Raw genomic sequence first — 19,148 nt, 5'->3', positions numbered from 1 at the left:
ATGTCCGTACTTCAACGTCCTCAATCTCAAACAACATGCGCGCGTCGCTGGTCATCGGGTCACTTTCGACTACAGAGGCATGCAGCGCGTCTTCCAGCGACGCGGCTCCTCGGGCCGCTTCTGGGAGCAATATTCGGCGCCTTTTTGCCGTCGCTACGGCATCCATGGCCACCAGAGCAACGACTGTGCGCTTCCTTGCCAACGCTGCGGGGATGACCACCCGACAGTGGCGTCTCCTACGCGCCATTCCTACTCGGACGCGCTGGCGCCCCTCCTCACCAAGCTCCAGCTGACTGCCATCCGCCTGGATCTATACAGCCGAGCAGATCGAGGCGCAAAATGGACCATGGCGAAGGTCCCTCGTCAAGCACGCGCACTGCCACGTCCGGCTCTAGTGTAGCACCGGAAGGAACACGCATCAGTGACCTGGCGTTCGTTAAGTGAGCGGCTGGTCTAACCGCGCGCCGTTTCTGCCATGTCTGCGTCTACAGCTGGTCCCGATGTGGCCCCACCTGCGCTGGGCGCGCCTTGCGCAATCGAGGCGGTTTCTGCTGCCGCGTCGATGTCTCCTGCGTCGCCGGCCCGTCTAAGGTTCGCGGAGCCCAGGGCAAGCAAGCGGGCCGTGTAAAGACGCTGCAAGTAGGCACGACCTGCGACTGTGATCCCCTCCAAGGTCCGTGGTACCCTGGGAAAGCAAAATGGTTGTGTCGTGAAGCTAACAGCAACCCCTGCGTCTGCGGGCCTCTCCAAGGTACGTGGTGCTCTGGCTAAACGGGACGCGTAAAGAAGCTGCCAGCGTTGTGCAAGTTGGTTTATGGGTTTTAAGGTACCAAAGCGACTCAGGCGATGAGGGACGCCGTAGTGAAGAGCTCCGGAAATTTCGACCACCTGGGGTTATTTAACAACATGCACTGACATCGCACTGTACACGGGCTTCTAGAATTTCATCTCCATAGAAATTCGACCGCCGCGGCCGGGATCGAACCCGCGTCCTTCGGGTCAGCAGCCGAGCACCATAACCACTGAGCAACCGCGGCGGCGGCGTTGTGCCAGGATCTATATATTCTCTTGCAACGCTGAACTCGCACCATAAAATGCTTCTCTCGTTTAAACCGCTCCCTTATTCACGCCGGAATTTGACGCAGATATGGCATGTACTTTCCTGATTTGATCAGGAGCCGCACTCGGGTGCATGCAACCGTGCACAAGGCGCCAGCCCAGATATGCCAGGAGCGTGACGTGGACATCCCAACGGCACTTTCAGCCCCGGTGTAGGCATGCAGTTTCCCAAGCGTTCGCCAAGAACTGAGTGAGTGCGATGTTGAGCTGGGGCTCTTACGTGAAGTGAATCACTGTGAATTATCTTCGAACTCTGGGTTTGACGCAGCGCAAGACGGACTTGGACCGGAGGAGCAGCCTCCCAAGTCCCGTCCTTCCTCTGGAGGGACGGCATCAGACTTTCTATATTTAAATATCAAGGGATTTCGTAGCCACCGGAACCAAACTGAAGTGACCGATTAGGCTTATATAACCCCACATCATATTTTATGCCTACAAGAGACCAATTTTACAACCTATTTTTAAACGTGCTTCAGCTGGACTACTGCTTTTCATTCGTCATTTCACGCTTGGGTCGCATTGGAATCGTGGCGCTGGATACATCCCTTTTGCAATATCATCATTTCCCTTATGACTGGTTTGGACTTGTGCCGACTTTCCATTGCGTCTATTAATTCTCTGAGGTTGCATATTTTCTGCATTTGGACGGCGGTGACTGCAAGCCCAGTGACTTCTTTCGGGGTTTGGATCTGTACCACCTATACGGCTGCCATGTCACCACTGTGAACGACTGTAATTGCCTCTTAGACACTTCTGCTGAAATATAGGGCCACGGTCGGGGTCGGCTGACCTGGAACACCCATAAGCTGCGGCATCTTATCCAGCAGTTCGCGCTTCTCGACGCGCACGGACTCCCCTCGGGGTTTTTATGTTACATGACGTCATGGTTCATCGGCTAGCAGGCCCGACCCCGTGCGTGTATGAGCCTCATCCACTTTATGCACACATGCCGGCCCAGGCTTTAGCCATAATTTAGCCGCAGTCGTAGTATCGGCCAAGCCTAAATGTCTCCACATCTGCGTTTCAAGTGCTGAAAAGGAAATGTGCCGCACGTTAGTAAAGGTGCTTGGGTACAAACTGCATTATGCTGTGCCATAGCAAAAGCATTAGTAGTCCCATTATGAGAAAAAACTGGCATCATGTCTGTACTCGCAGATGGTACAGAAAAACCCAGCGATGGCAAAATAGGCTGACGTCATCAAGCAGCCAAACCGAAGACCGCCACTTCAGACAATCCTATACATTTCTTTCGCAGACATATATTCACCTATGACCAACCTCCATGTGATGCCAGTTTTCTCTGAAATTCGTACAAAGATTGTGACACAAACGTTTGTCGTACAGCGTTCCGGGTGGTGTCATACGATTTCTCATTGCATATAGCTTACATATGCTAGTCAAGTTGGAAGCTAACTTGCGACAGGAATTCAAACCGATGACTTGTGGGCCTTCAGTCATATGCCTTCCCAGACTTTGTTATAATGAGGGGTTCCAGGTGGTGTCATACGCACCCAGGGACAGTAATGCTTTCGTATTTCCACACATAAGCAGTCGTGTATGTGCCGAATTTTTTTTAGAGCGAAAACTCTTACTTCACGACCAAAGCTGCAAAAGCCGGGGCATCGCTGAATAAATAAATATTGCCGTGACTAAGATTCCAACCAGCAGCGGCACGAACTGGACAAGAGCACTATGCTATCACCACAGCCTATCACACCTTGTTTTGTTGCCTCTGAAGCAATAGCACCTCGTGTTAAACTGCAACACACCCTCTTGCCGTGCACTGCACATCATCGTCTTCATCAACCTCCATCAACAGCGTGAACAGATAAGATCAGCTTAACCTAGCTCAGAGATTAATACGAGTCCAATATCGTCACCAGACGTGCTAACAACACAGCGAAGCAAAACCATAAGCCAATCAAGCTAAACACGTTCTTTCACATATCTACTCAGTTTAACTATGTTAAAACCCTGCCACCTTTTTTTTGCTCAATGCTAATCCAAGGGCTTTAGAGAAAAATGCAATGGCAACAGAATTTGCTGGATACGTAGAGGCTCTATGTGAGTGTTCGTTACTAAATGAACATTTTATCAGTCCCTTCATTACCAATATCTTCACTTTTTAAAGCCAATCCTATTCGTGCCTTCAGCACTGGTTGGTTTCTCATAAAGTTTAATTTAGAAGTCAATATTTACACTTTGATCGTGCGCACAGGCTTCTTGAATATTTGAAGCCATCAGGCATTTTCAGCATACACAACTAAACTTATCTTCAGTGGCAAGCCTCTTTGCTTTTGTATATATAAGGTGTATATCTGCTTGCGAAGTCAATGTTCCATAACCTTCGGCAGCATCATGGCAGCGACCGTTCGTTGGCGCTGTTGATTTGTGGCATCCTTTCATGCTGCAGTCATCTTAACACATGGCTCGCGGTGATGCACTCAAAACACAGTTTTTTTTTATGACTTGGCTGCCTCCTGAAAAAGGCTGGAAAAAATGAATTGCAAAAGGTAAATAAAAAGAAGAAAAGAAGAGTTGGGAGTGGGGAGGGACACTTTGGTAGGGTTTCGCACAGGGCACAGAATGAGGTAAGGCTTACCCTGCCCATCACTCCAAAATAGTGGTACAGGGCAAGCTTTACCTCGCAATCGTGGTCGAGGAAAATACCTGAAATTTAGCAACTGGATCTTTGCGCCGTGATTTAAGCTACTTAATGCACATAGATGTTGGACAACCTGATGACGTGACATCTCATACATAGGAGGACCAGCTAATGCGTAAGAACAGTTACAGTAATGGGCAAGCATGCTATGTGGCTTTCACATTCCAAAACTGCACAGAGGCTATGAGGGAGGCTACAATGCAGGGCTCCAATTAATTTAGGCCACACGTAGAGTTTTAAAGTGATAGCAAATTAATTTAGGCCACACATAGAGTTTTAACGTGATAGCATTAGAGGTATCGTGGGATGAAAAATCCAGTGGTGTCACAAAATTCTCACTGGTCAACAGGGCCATGACATCACAACCACACAACCTCACGTAGGTATTCCAAACAGCACACAATGATCACACTGTATGACAGTGATGACATCACTACACAATTCCTCACTGGTCTACAGGGTCATGATGTCATTCGACCACACTATTTTTCACTGGTGTACAGGGTCATGACATCATCAGACCACACTATGTTGTGCCTCCAAAGAAAGATAAGCGTTGCACTGAAAAGAAAAAAGGTCGAGTTGGGACTCAAGCCACTGCCCTTTGGGTCGTGAGCCAAGCACGCTACCCTACAGCCGCTGTGGCCAGAATTCTATTCCATGGCCTTGTGCTCCGCAGGAGAAAGCCTTAGCCACCGTGCTACCATGGTGGGTAATCACAATAGCAATAGCAGCTGCAACATTTATGAGCGACAAATACAGCCACTCCTCCTTCTAGGTATTTCTTAGTAGGCTTCATTAGGAATATCATGAGAATGCGGGCTGTCATCGTCACTGTGAAAGGTGACAATGTACAGATGAAGATCTTATTGGCGGGAGTAGGTCTGATACGCCTTTACTTGCCACAGCATACCAAAAAGCTCATTATGAAATCTGTACATGCCACAATGTGCTTACATTTCTCAGTTCACCAGCAGCTGACTGCTTTTCACCACGTACAGTGCAGAAATATTGTCACATAGTGGTGACTGCAGTCCGGAGAGCAGGAAGATGGCGTAAATGATCTTCTAAACAAAACTCTTTATTTGGGCTGACTTGCACCCGCAAAGAATTGAATGAGTCTGCGGTGGCGTAGCAACAAGCGTGCTTGGTGTTCGTCGAACCGAATTCTGGCCGCTCTCGGCCGTGCTGAATTTAAAGTTGATAGCGAACTTTCGAGATAAGGCGAGCAAAGTTACTAAAACATTCTGGAACAGCATAGAAACAGCTCCGCCTGGATGCGGAGCTTAGAGGAGTCTGGTCACTTCTTGCATAACAAAGTGATAAAGCGGCGTGTTGGCAGCTTTGAAGAATGAACAAACACTACAAAGATTCGCAGCAGTATGCAGGGGCCAAATGTACTAAACACAAATTAGCCGGAGCAACACCAGTGTGCTATGCTGCATGATGGATCAAAAATCGGAACTGATTCATTTAACACAAGCCAACAATCATAGCAGTGGAAGCAGTGTCCCTCTTTTGCAGCAAATGCACTGTTTCACAGTGTTGGTCTGTTCTGTTTTTCCTGCCTAACTTTCATTTCACTCTCATGCATCGCAGCTGTCATCATATCTTTTAGAACTTCTTTTTCTCTCTTTCAGAACAGCAACTGCTGCCATAACAAAATGGTTTATGGGTCATGGGGACTTAACGTCCCAAAGCAACTTGGGCTATGAGGGACACCATAGTGGAGGGCTCCGGAAATTTCGACCACCTTCGTTTCTTTAACGTGCACTGACATCGCACAGTACACGGGCCTCTAGAATTTCACCTCCATCGAAATTCAACCACCGCGGCCGGGATCAAACCTGTGTCTTTTGGGTCAGCAGCCAAGCACCATAACCAGTGAGCCACCACAGCTAACAAAGTGGTCTGGTCTAAGACACTTTATAGGCTTCTTCAGTCAACTCCATCCAGTCTGTGATCATGATGGCAATGATAAGTCCATTTGCTTCAGATATATAACATAACCTTCCCAGGTTTTCCATCTTCACATTGGTACTGGTGTTTCATTTGGCTGCAAGGAGATCAAAGAGGAGTCAAGCAAGTTCCTGAACGCCATTCCACATTCAACTAACGATGCATTTCTCACATGCATGCTACCATTCTGCGCAGCTTCAACAAGTAGGATGTTGTTATGGGCAACATCAAACGGAGAGTATGCCCAGTATTTTTGCCACTAGCACCTAGTGCATGATGCTAGTGACAAAATGAATGAGCTCCTTTGTCCCAAGCTACACGTAGTAGCCTTCCATCAACTTCTGATTGCTTGGCATTTTTTCCATTTTTTTCGCTTTTGCCGTCCACCTCCACTTAATTACGCTTGAAATCTCTGGGATCAAACCCATGAACTCATGCTGAGCAGCCAAATGCTATACCTACTGAAGCCTAAAAAGGCTATGAAACCTAAAATTGTTGCATTTGAGAACACAGCTCCAGCGACGAGCAAATTATTTCTCTAGGGTCTTGAGTTGGCTGTTATTGAAGTCTTCGATATTTGTTTCTACCTTTCTCTGAATTGCAGGCTGCATACCTGAAACAGCAACATGCAGGCTTAAAATAAGTAAATAATCACAAATAACACCCAGGTGACCGCAAGTTCACACCTACAAAGCAAAGCTATAAAGCTTCCTGAAATGTTTGTAGGTGAAAAAAATTTGTCCTGGCTCACAGGTCGAACCTAAGCCCACTGTCTTACTGAGGCAGTCACTCTATCAAGAAAGGACAAACTGCATTTAGGTTTTATGTTTTATGAGGGTTTAACGTCCCAAAACAGCTCAGGCTATGAGGGACACCAGACACCATAGTGGAGGGCTGAGATAATTTCGACCATCTGGAATTCATTGACGTGCACACGCATCGCACAGTGCACGGGTCTCTAACATTTCGCTTCCATCAAAATGCAACTGTATTTGAACCTTGTTTAAAATTTATCCGACACCAGGGGACTCCTCTAAGCACGTTTCACTGACATGTGGGTTCTTAAGCATGCGTTCAATTCACAGTTCAACTTGCAGTGAGTCTCCAATAGCTTTGTCAACAGCCATGTTTGGCTGCGACCCAATGGGAATACTGAGGGTTGATCCAGGCATGATTCAGATGATATTCTACACTTAATTCAGGCCCAAAGGCATCTGGCAACCTTGGTTGTGTACCACCATTACAAATTTTGTACAGCATCTTGCCTCAACCCAGAATGTAAAGCTGTCCTTGACCTCAAACAGGCCTCAGGAAATGTATAAAAATAGTGCACTGCAACTCATAAGAAAAAGCAGAATGAAAGAATAACTACAAGGCCAGTGAGCAAGAGAAAGATTCAAAACAAAATTAAAACTATCGCACACTGTAATGGAAGCAAGCAGCAGTTTCACTATGTCACTATGCTGATCGACATCTTCAGGGGAAAAATGCGTGCCCATGCATGCTGTTTTCACTGCTGCAGGCGGCACTGATGACAGGCACTTTATGATATACATTCTGTGAATACTCTGCTTGGTGACCATCATCCCTGAAGTGAAGAAAGTCTATGCCATTGATCAACTGAGCTATTTCAAATGACCTATGCACACACCTGGGACCTCCTGCATCTGGTGGCGCATGTGACCAACTTTTGCCCCTGTTGCCATGTCCATGACTGATTCCATTTCAGAGGAATGGGTACCAGATTCTGAAAGCTGGAGATGCTTGAGACTGTGTATTCCCAGCCGTCTACATTCCTAAGGAGGATAGTGCACACAATTTTCAAATGCTGGGATAAATGAGAAAAAAAAATGCCTGTAGAAGATTGATGCAAGTTAACCCTCTGGTAAACAGCAGACACAATGCCACAGTAATTCTGAACAGTTCAGCAAGGGAAAAATAATTTGCAGTATGCAATAAGACACTGGAAGTAGTTGCATTTGTAAGTTTTGCAGAACACAAGAACAAACTTTGTAGAACAAAAAAAGCTTTTGCCTTTCCCGCCTAAATTATGATTAACAGCGCTTGAAAAAAGTTGAGCACACAGTCAATGTATTTCTCCAGTTCTGACTTGTGGTGCTGAAACTTGGAAGCTAGTAAAAGGACTTGAGATTAAGGACATCACAGCAAACAATTGTAAGGAAGATAGCTCTCACACTAAGAAACAGAAAGAATTCCGCATGTACTTATAGTACACATGTACAGGTTATACGACACAAATTTAATTAATATGAACATGGGCAGAGCATTTAATGCACAGAAATGACAAATTAATGGTCCATTAGAGTTACATAGCAGATGCCAAGAGGACAAAACATGGTGGTGGCTCAAATGACTAGCTTAGGTACTGCAGTAACGACGCCACAGCTAATGCAAAAGCACAATAAATGGCAGAGATTGGGAGAGACCTTTGTCCAACAGTGAGCACAACTGATGATGACATAACAGATTTGCAGTGAAGTGGTATGTGTATAAGAAAAGAAGTATAGAACTGCACTGAGCTACATGCCTATACTTTGCTCGATCACAGCTGCCTGCACTGCTCTATCTGATGAAGTTATCTGGTATCGTGCCTTATTTTCTGTTTGACTTGCAGCATGAACTGTCTTTGTACGACCAATGTGTACTGATTGTGGACACACATAGTGATGACCTGTTCCAACTTCATCACTGTTCCCAGTTTGACGTGCATGCTTTTTGTGGAAAGCTGCGTGAATGAAACAACACAATATGAGAAAGGAAAGTCCAGCAGCAGACCCTGTAGTTCTAAAATAACACAAACACAGGTTAATGTTTGAATAATCAACTGAAGCCTGAACATACCGCTTTGAACACTTTTAGAGTGTTTGGTTGATCGATTGTGTGTCCTGAGTGCTGCTTTTTTCTTGTCTTCAGTATGCGGCCCTTTTAGCAAGTATGCCTTCCGTGCCACTCCAAATTTCCATCTGGCTGGTATTTGCACCGCCAAGATTTGCGTCTCTGCATTCCAGTGGCACTTTCTTCATTGAATCAACAAGAGGTGTGGCTTGCAGCTCCACATGCTGCTTGCTCTCTTGAAGCAGCAGTTCAGCAACAATCTAAATCCCAAAGATACTGAACATATTATGTGGCATCCGGATAATAGGCAACTGCAGAAAGCACTGTTCGTCGAAGGTTTGCAAGGCTCGATATAATCTAACAGTAATTAAGGCAATGCATGTCAAGGGAAATTGAGAAGAAAAATTTCATTTCCCCTGTTTTGTCCTCGGTAGGTTTGGTTAATAGGTTTCGTTCATTAACGTCCCAAGGCGACTCGGGCTATGGAGGGATGCCGTAGTGGAGGGCTCCGGAAATTTTGACCACTTGGGGTTCTTTAACATGCACTGACATTGCACAGTACACAGGCCTCAAGAATTTAAATAAGTAAAATAAATTGGTTTTTGAGGAAAGGAAATGGCGCAGTAACTGTCTCATATCTCGGTGGACACCCGAACCACACCGCAAGGGAAGGGAGGAAGGTGGGAGTGAAAAAAATTCGCCTTATCGAAGTTCGACCACCGCGTGTCCTCGGTAGGTGAAATGTCAGTGACAACTGTGCAATTCTCGCGCAACAAGGCAGAGCGTTTCTCGGTTCTGTTCGACGAGAACACATACAACACACTGACAATTGTTTTCACACTGACAATTGTTTTCAAGATTCAGCACACACCTCAACGTTTTCCGATTCACCCGAGGATTCGCTGCCCGAAAGCTCGTCATCCTGCGCGCATGAGGGTGCGTCGGACTCTGTCCACTTCTTATCGCGCACGTCGCAGGCAATATCGAACGGGTTGAGAAACACTTCCACGGACTCTGCGTCGTTAACAGGAAGCTGCAAACGACGCGCACTCACATCACCCAGGCACATATGGAACCGACGAAGTCTCTTCGCCTCTGCTTCGCGTAACCGTATCTCTACGTCCTCGCGTCTCCGTTTTTGTGCCTCCGCTGCGCGCTTTTTCCATTCTGGGTCTGCTCGCCTTCGTCTGATGGCATCCGCTTCGCGTTGTCTCACAGCTGGGTCCTCTCGCCTTCGTCTCCTCGCTTCACGTTCAGCCTCTCGCTTCTCTTCACTCTGGGTACGACGCCGCTCGCGAGCTGCGGCGGCGCGCTGCGCCTTCAACGCTCTCTCTTCGGATGGTGTGCGCACTTTCCGCGGCCTCCCTGGCCTCCCCATGGAGAGGAGTACGGTACACCCAGTACACCGGCTTTGTGTTAGTGCCAAGTGCTCTTACAGCTGTATGATCATTCGAGTTACGAAACTCCGAATCAAAATTCGGGCAATTCAGGTGTGACCTAAAGCCGCTTTCTGGAGGTTAGCAGACGGAGGCGCTGCCTACGAGCTGGGAAGTAAGCTTCTTGTGCCGCTGTTCAACCTTCTTTTCGTTTTTTTTTTTTTTATGCGCGATGCAGCCCACACAGCTGTGCAACTCGTTTGTATCATTAACAGCCTGTAACCTCATGTATGAACTCGTCCATCTGTCGCCGTCATAGTTTTGCCTGTTGCATTGACACAGGATTTGGAAATAATCGAGGCCATTCTGGTTTGGTTTTAAGGGGGTTTAACGTCCCAAAGCGACTCAGGCTATGAGGGGCGCCGTAGTGGAGGGCTCCGGAAATTTCGTCCACTTGTGGTTTTTTAACGCGCACTGACATCGCACAGTACACGGGCCTGCGCGATCGAGATCATTCTGACAAAAAAAAAAATTAAAAATTAAGCAGAGACCAGTATAGCTTTTGCGCCTAGAATAAGCAGTTAAACGCAAATTCTTTTTTGCGCAAAACAAAGCTAACTTTCGCAAGCATGTTAGCAGATGATGAAAAGAACAGAGTTTCTAAACAAGAAATTCAATGGAAAAGAAAACAGACAGAGGCGCCGCCTATGCATTTCCATTTAGCCAATTAGCTACCGGAAGCGCTCTGCAGCTTACTGCAGCTTTGAGCCATACAGTTTTGAGCTTATCTGAGCAGTTCTGACAGATGACATCCACACACCTCCAGCTCCTTCAGCTGTTCGAATTTCTAACAAAAGAATGAAAACCTGACAGTATGCAGAAACAGCGGAAGGGATATACCTTTTCTCGAGCAAAGGAAAAAAACCCTACAGAGTGAGCACGCAGCAGGCGCAAATTTCACTAACTCCAGCGCAAATACTGTGGCGTGGCTACGGCAGAGCGAGCTCGCTCACGCGACAACCCACGTGACATCACACGAAGGTCGACGCGTACTCGAAAGAAATCAAGCATTTCGATTCGCGAAGCATATGGCTCGAACCCGTGAACTTCTTAAATCAGCCTGTAACAATCTGCAGTAAACAGTAGCCTCGCTGTAAAACGGAGACCGGCGCATTGAAAACCGAGAAACGCCGATGTCTTCCAGCGCGCCGATCTCCTGTCCGTACCAGATCCGCACAGAAACCACGGTGTAAGAAATATATTGAAACGCACGAACCTCTCTCCGTCTCCTCTTCGCAAAAGCGCCTCTAACCTATTCCTGTTTGTGTTTTCTTGCAAAAACAGAAGGCGCAACGCCGGGCTCCAGACGCAGCCCTTTCATCGACATCCCTAAGCTTCTCAGCAACGCCGGGCTGGTTTCATAATCACTGTCCACAAAGTAGTCCACGCAAAGGAAGGCGTTCGGCGACGCCACCCACTGCGGCCGCGACGGTTCCGCTGCGCGAATCCATATTCTGCGAAGTTTCTCGTCTTTTGGAAAACTGTGGCAAGGCGTATCCCTCCCGATGATACTGTTTCCGCACCCTTGTGCGCAACAACGCCTAGGCATTCCGTAAGTGTGTAAGGGAACGCTGAAAACGAAGGAGCTCGAGGAAGAGTGAAGATAAAACAGCAGCTAACGCAGCACGGGATGGCAAGCATAAGCTGGGCAAACGTGCCGTCACATCCGCCGTTTTCGCCAGGTTTGCTAACCATGGCGAATCATATGCTTGCAAACACGGAAGAAGGAAAGAATGCTTGCAATCATTGCCGGTTCGATCGCTATGACATAAAACAAGCCGAAACGTTTGCAAGTGTCCGTCACCCTTTACGCCATCATTACCTAGAACCTGGTATGTCCAAGTACTGCTGGCATCGAAATGCAAAGAAATATAAGATGACAAAGTAAAAAAAAAAAAGTAGTGGAGGTGCCGGGGATCGAACCCGGGGCCTTCCACATGCAAAGCGAACGCTCTACCACTGAGCTACACCCCCAACTGGAAGGGCCTTCCGAAAGGTATCTACTTAATCCGTTGGCGAAGTAAATTATGTTTTAGTCATATTTGCTTGAAAAAAGAATCCACAGTGCATTCAACAGTTTTGAACCACGATATAAACGTTCCCCTGCGACGTTCCTTTAGACCCGGTATTCAAACCATACCATCGTCAAACCCTCGCGCTCGCCGGAGTGCAACGTGGTTACCCTTACGCTAACGTGTTGCTCTCGCGCTGTTTTTACAGTAATTGTACGTTCTTGATAACAGATACTGATTTGCTGTCTGTATAGTTTTAACGTTACGAGGAGTGCAGAAATCGCTTAAGGTCTTATGGTTTATGGGGGTTTAACGTCCCAAGCAACTCGGGCTATGAGGGACGCCGTGGCGAAGGGCTCCGGAAATTACGACCACCTGGAGTTCTTTAACGTGCACTGACATCGCACAGTACACGGGTCTTTAGAAGTTCGCCTCCATCAATTCGTTAACTTTACACCGTGAGTAGGGTCGTGCGGAGACCCAGGATGCCTGCGGGCCTCGAATTCTCTGGCCAAAAACTTTGTAGAGTTCACCGCGGCGACTCGCATCGAAGCAATGCGAAAGCAAAACGCCCACATGCTATTTCGACGTCCTTGTACTATATCGACGTCTATGGTTATTTTGACGCCTACGAGTATTTTTTAGCGTTTACCTCATCAACCAAAGTTTTCCCACTGCAACATTTAAATCGCACGCTATCTGTCACAATCACACTTTCACACATTTATCTTCAGAGAACGACGTAATCGTGCGGACAAAATTGCGGGCGCTTTTTTCTGACGCGACAGAGCCATATATTGCTCTTGCATTAATAAAGTTTCACCACCGTCGCGGCCTAGATCGAACGCGCCTCTTTCGGGCTGCCGCACCATAACCACTTAGCCACCGCGGTGGCTCACTTTAGGTTTTAATTACACAACTAGCTTTCAATAAATAAAATTATTAAAATGCTAAAGGCTGGCCATCCATCCAACATTTTCATAACCCTGCAATCACAGGATACACAATAATGAGCATGGATGACAACTGCAAAGCTCTAGTGAACTGGAGAACACACTGAAGTTAGCCATGACTGAGAGCAGCAGAAGACTGTCATAATTTTTTTAACCTTGCCTCTCACCTGAAGGCAAACTAGCAGTGAGGAAGTGTGCCAAGCGTCCAATTATACCACAGAACAAACACTGTTTTGTATACCTGTACAGTGTTGACAGGTCAAAATGGCATGATAAGGCACGTGCGATGTGATGTCCCAAAAAGATGCATAAGGGCTGTGGAGACGCCATAGCAGAGAGCTCCAGTTTAATTTCAACCACTTGGGGTTCTTTAACACACACTACCAATGCACACACCACACGTGTTGTTGCATTTCACCCGTCAAAATAAGGCCGCTTTAGCCGGGACTCGATCCCATGGCCGTGTACTTGGCAGCAGAAGGAGTTAGCCGAGAAGCGTTTGCGGGACGGCAGGCTGGAAACGCTGATTGGTCGATGGGATGCGCTTCTCCGTGACGTTTTTTGACTTCGCCCTCGTTCTCAACCGGACGTGGCGTCAGCGCGCCTTTCTCGACCTCTCCCTAGAGCGCCTGGGGAATCGCTAGGTGCACCCGCCGCGCCGCGCGTGCGTGGTGAGCGGGCATGCCGCATTCGTTTCGTGATCCTCGGCGCGCTCGTTTCGAGGCGTGTGCAGCTATGGCGTTCGTGCGTGGTGCGCTCGGCGGCGACAGCCAGCTGAAATTTCTGTGCAGTTTTTGCTTGCGGCTTTCGCCGTTTCCCCAGGAGCACGTGGCTAGTGTCGTGCTCGTATTTAAAGTTTTTGCCGCGGCACTACAAGGATCCGCATCAGGCGCGCTTTGAGGACCGCCGTTTGACAGCTACGCTGACGCGCTTGTCGGGGGTGCGCATTCTCAACCCTGAGGTAAGGACTGAACTACATTGTCGCAAGTTTTCTCGTGCATTGAGGACTCACCAAATTGCGGTGCTTGTAACGAAACTTTTTTTTTTTTTTTGCAGCGTCGTTCCCTGGATATGCTTCTCGGAAGCCGATGTCATTGTTCGCCGCGGACGCTGGGCCTACTGCTCGCCGCCACGCCGCTGTAGGTTGACGTTGAAGAGCTGCTCCAAACGGCCCTTTTCAGGGCCGCTTCATTGCTTCCTGGAAGATTGCGGGCATCAATCTCGCGGCCGTGTTCCCTCTCTTTGTCGAAATCGGCGCCAGACATCAGAACCCGCGCTAGGCCTCGTTGCAGGGTTAAACGAGTGCAGTGTGGCTTTAGAGAAGTTATGACTTGCGCTTAGTCTATCTATATCATTCATTCAGTGCAGTGTGCCTTTGCTTCTTTAGCGACTTCTCACGCCTTGTCGAAATCGGATTTAAAGCTCACGCCACGCCTCGTTGAATGGGTTAACCGAGTGCAGCGCCTAGCTTTGTTTTTGTGTTCTAACCTGTAAGCAGTGCACCTTTCTTCGCTCCTTACTTTTGTTCTTTTCAGTCGTTTCCTGAATCCGTCGAAAGAGCCAGGCTTGCCGGATGGTTGTTCGCCGTGAATGGAACCACGAGGCGATCGCATCTGTATACACAGCGCGACTTTGTTCCCTCGTGTTTTTTTTTACCAAGGATTGCTTCGACAGCTCGTGCAAAACGAGGACTGCGCACGCCGTGTCGTCGCTGCTTAGTGAAGAGGCACAAAACGGATGTCGTCCTTACTAAAGGCCCTTCTCGGGGCCACCTCAGTGTTTCCTGGCAGACCACGCGCTTTCCGCCCTGTGCACATGTTCCCCTCATTTCCAATCATTTGTAAGTTGCATATCAATGAATTAATAAATCAGTCAATGCACTTTATTTACCAGAAAAATCTGGCTGGTCACCCTGGGCTAAAAGCTGTGCACACAGCTTGACAAGGCCCAGGGGACCATTAGATGACAGATTTGAACGTAGGAAAAACAAGTTGGTACTTTAAAAGAACATGGAAAGTACACCAAACAATATAAGAGATAAACATTACAATCGCGCATTGCAGTAAAGAAAAAGAAAACACTTTGACAGCAGACATACAGTATCAATTTACACTATAATACATACAAAAATCACGACATTCAGCATTATGGCACGAAATATAAGAACAGCACATAAAGCAAAAAAGAGAATGCAAGTTACAATAGTACAGATAGATTAGCTGTTTACATTTGCATATGCATAAAATTAGTCCTCGTCTCCTTGGGCCTCCTTCAAATCCTGCAGAAGGCTTGAATTTGCAACTGCTAATATCAAAGAAGATTTAGAAGAACTTCAGTTTGGGATACACGGTGCATAGTACTTGAGAAAACAAACAATAGCGCCTACAATGACACACACAGAAGAATAACTATGCAGCACAAGCGCTATCCTGCGCTCTACAGTATGGAACTGTGACTGAAAAATGAACCTTCACGTCAGTGAAATATGAGCCTTTAGGCTGTCTACAAATTGTTATTACAGAAAGAAAGAAATATTAGTGAATGTTGTGTGAGAGGCTTGCATATTACTCTGTTTGTTTATTTATTTATTTACCCCTCAAGGCCAGTGGCATTACACAGATGTTAGGGTGGGCTAGTCTAAAAGGAAAGTAAAATAATAGAGCCCGGCCCGCACCGCTTAGAGCACAACGGGCTAGTGGCATTACACAGGGGGAATGGTAAATATACTAAAACTGAGAGAAAAATACAGTTGATTACATGAACATTAAACAGCGCCTGAATATACAATGTTAGCTAGTGCTACGCGGAACTGCTCGTAATTTTCAGTGCCGGCAACTTCTGCGGTAAGGTGGTTCCAGTCGCATGAGGTTCGCGGCAGGAATGACTGCGAGCAGCATTTTCTGTTGCATGACATACTTCCAACTTTGTGATCATGATCAATGCGGCGGGATACAGAAATTGTACGGGGGATGAGGTGATCACGAAGAGCGGGATGATGGTACAGCTTGTGGAACAGGGTGATACGAAACACTTTTCTACGCGATGTCAGTTATGGGAGGCAGATATTAGACTTCATAGCTGTGCGGTTGCAGTTAACAAGGATTAAACGCACAGAGTTATTTTGCACCAGCTCAAGATCATTAATGAAGTCATGAGCAGGGTGCCATACACGTGTTGCATGCTCGAGTTTTTATCGTATTAGTGTTTGATAAAGCAGTAGTTTCAAATTGGAAGGAACGTTAAAGAAGTTGCGACGTAAGTAGCAAAGCATGCGATTAGCATTTTCAATTATGTTCTCGGTATGAAGAGACCAGTTAAGATAATAAGTAATGTGGACGCCGATGCACTTATATGATGAGGCTGATTCCAACGAAATGTTATCGATGTAGTAGTGAGGTGGGACGGAAGTTTTTCTAGATACACGCATGACTTTGCATTTGTTCATATATAGCTGCATTCACCATTCTTCGCACTGAAGTCAGTGGCGGTCTCGTCAAGTAGTCCCCTGCTTTGTACGTTCACCTTGTTAGCGGCTGTCTTATTTCACACAATTCCACGTTCTACACGTTGATAGGTATCGTGTTCCTGCCTTGGTGGTAGTGGTTTATTTAAAAAAAAAAGGAAGCAAAAGAGTGTTGACGGCTGCGGCAATTGCTATCTAATATCTTAAGCACCCGAGCTGCAGCCGGCGGAAACGACAGGGAAAGGGAGAGGATAGTAAGGAGAAGTATAGAGGGGAGCGACAGCAAGAAAGGACAGGGGAGAGCTTTGTACACTATTTACAAAATACAAAAGTAATCAAGTTCCCGCCACCGTTGTCTTGCCATGCCGCCGGCGCGGCGGCGACGGCGGTGCCATTTACCTGCGGTTGCGGTGGCCAACAACCTCGTCGGCGGGAGGGGGGGGGGGGAGCCACCCATTCATGTCTTTATCCCACCAGGGACACAGCGACGCAAGCGAGGGGACCATCCCTTTCTGGCTTGACAAGGAGCGCCGACCAGCCGCCTTGGGGACTGAGGGCAGAACAAATTAAGCCACTTCCCAGAACTGATAAATGAAGGCCGCTAACCCCACTGGTGAAATGTCCGGGCAGGTGCTTTGACCTTAGTGGACATGTCGTGGCAATTATCTCAGACGTCGATTCGTTTCCCCTGGTATCGAAATGAATATATCTCGCGTAAACGTTAACATTCAAAGATTGAGTAATGGTATAACGTCTATACCTTTCGCCATTTATTTTTCAATAACAAAGCGCAAAAAAAATTTTGTGCAAATAAAATGAAAAATCGTTGTTTCTATTTTTTCTTTTTTTATATACAGCAGTCTGTCCGCTCCCCCTAAAACCACTCTCTGTGACCGCCACTGACTGAAGTAATGTAAGGTTGTTAGTGTTGGTTATTTCTCTAAAAATGACGCAAACATCAGCGAATAGGTGAATATGAGAATCCATAAGAGAGCGGGGATCATTAATGTTAGATCAGGAACAGTAGCTAGGGTCCAAGAACTGAACCTTGTGGAACTCCGGAAGACACCTCTGTAAAACAGGTGTTATAACCGTAAGCAATAACTAATTGTGAGCGATTAAGTAGACATTCAATCCATTTCAATAAGTTACAGTCAATATTAAGATGTTTTAGTTTGTGAGCCAAAAGGTTGTGACATACATCGTCGAAAGCCTTTGAAAAATTCAGAAATATACAGCCAGTTAGTGATGATAGGTCTAGAATACAGTGCAATGCATGTGTAAACTATATTAACTGTGTTTCGCAAGAGTAAAGTTTTCGAAAACAATGTTGCGCTGACATAAAAAGTTGTTCAATGAAAGGAAGTTAACAAGGTTGGTGAATATTATATGTTTGAACATTTTGGGTCAAGTATTGGTAAGGGATATGGGACGATAATTAATAGGGGATGTTTTGCTGCCGGATTTGTAGACTGTAACCACCTTTCCGATCTTCCACTCAGTAGCAGCGTTGACTGGTCAATGCTGGAAAAGTTTGGTTAGTATAATGGGCGAATAAGCTGCAGTGCTTTTTAAGTAACGCAGTCATAACCCGGAGCGGAATGAACACTGAGTCCATCAATAAGCTTATTCACACCAGTAGGAGCAACAGTTATAGGTGGCATGAAAACATAGTTGAAGTGGTGAGTTGTAGGCATATGTATACATCAGATATGGGTGTAAAGTTGTCAGTGATTACGCGGTTAAGAATCGTGACGCGAACGTCGGAAGGGATGAGGTCGCCTAACGGGTCAGATAACGCAAAACTATCGTCGGTGGAAGGATTAATGACCCGCCAGAATTTTTGACATTGGTGGTTACATGTGAGTGGAAGTGCTTTTAGCGCTTTTGAGCGCCTGAACATACATGTTGGAAGCCGCTGAATACGAAGTCCGATCGCTCACTAGTTGGCGAGAACTTTGCGATGCGGTAGAGGCTTTCTTTTTGTTAGATAAACGTTTAATGTGATTATTACACTAGGGAGCTATTGAGTGGGTGGTAGCAGTGCGTTCAGGAGTGTATTGTTCTGTGAGTTGGGTGATTATAGCTGTGAACATGCTCCAGTTGGTTTGAATGCTGCGGACACCAAAGCTATGGGAAAGCATCGATAAAAAAAAATATTTCATTATTTATCGCCTGAAAATTTGCTCCATTGTAGTCTCGTATTATTATTTTTTTCTTTTTGTTAGTGTTCGGAGTGGCTAGATTAATGTCATAGTGCATTAGCAAGTGGTCGCTGATGCCTGGCAGGTATGTAATAGGTGAGACTATGTCAGATCGATTTGTCAGGATTAAATCTAGCGTATTAGCCGCGTTGGCTGTTATAGTCCCTTGTGAGCACAAATGCACTAACAAGAATACTGAGCGCACATCTAAAAATTCGCGACTTCGAGACGAGAACGGGGACATTAAAGGGGAGTTGGTATCCCATGTTATCTTCGAAAAAATTAGATCGGCAAATAAAACAATACTGAAATAGATCATGGTGCTTTGTTTTTAAGTGTTTCCATAAAAAAGTATGGCAACAGATAAGGAAAGGCTTAGGTGATCGTGATCGAGGAGGTTAGACTGAATTATAGTGCAACAGCTTGAAACAGGTCTTCACATCATTCATATATACTAGAACATTGCAGGAGCCCGGACAAA

At 46.5% G+C, this 19,148-nt stretch overlaps 1 protein-coding gene and 1 non-coding gene across 2 annotated transcripts; both read right to left on the bottom strand.

The window, feature by feature from the left end:
- Window positions 1-3,300: 3,300 nt before the first annotated feature.
- Window positions 3,301-11,006, bottom strand: LOC149364332 (uncharacterized). Its single transcript, XM_089574271.1, has 4 exons — window positions 9,471-11,006; window positions 8,606-8,859; window positions 7,395-7,539; window positions 3,301-5,840 (listed from the first exon to the last, which is right to left on the bottom strand). The coding sequence occupies exons 1-2, from the start codon at window positions 9,975-9,977 to the stop codon at window positions 8,674-8,676; spliced, it is 693 nt and encodes a 230-aa protein (XP_089430397.1). The 5' UTR covers window positions 9,978-11,006; the 3' UTR covers window positions 3,301-5,840; window positions 7,395-7,539; window positions 8,606-8,673.
- A 931-nt stretch (window positions 11,007-11,937) lies between these two features.
- Window positions 11,938-12,009, bottom strand: TRNAA-UGC (transfer RNA alanine (anticodon UGC)). The gene has a single exon. It is a non-coding gene; the product is annotated as a tRNA-Ala (tRNA).
- Between the last annotated feature and the right edge of the window lie 7,139 nt (window positions 12,010-19,148).

Source organism: Amblyomma mixtum, chromosome 2 (assembly GCF_055824585.1).
Source record: "Amblyomma mixtum isolate Tamu chromosome 2, ASM5582458v1, whole genome shotgun sequence".
NCBI classification, from domain to species: Eukaryota; Metazoa; Arthropoda; class Arachnida; order Ixodida; family Ixodidae; genus Amblyomma; species Amblyomma mixtum.
Note: the sequence above shows the minus strand (reverse complement) of the source record. Positions and strands in the feature narration are given on the sequence as shown.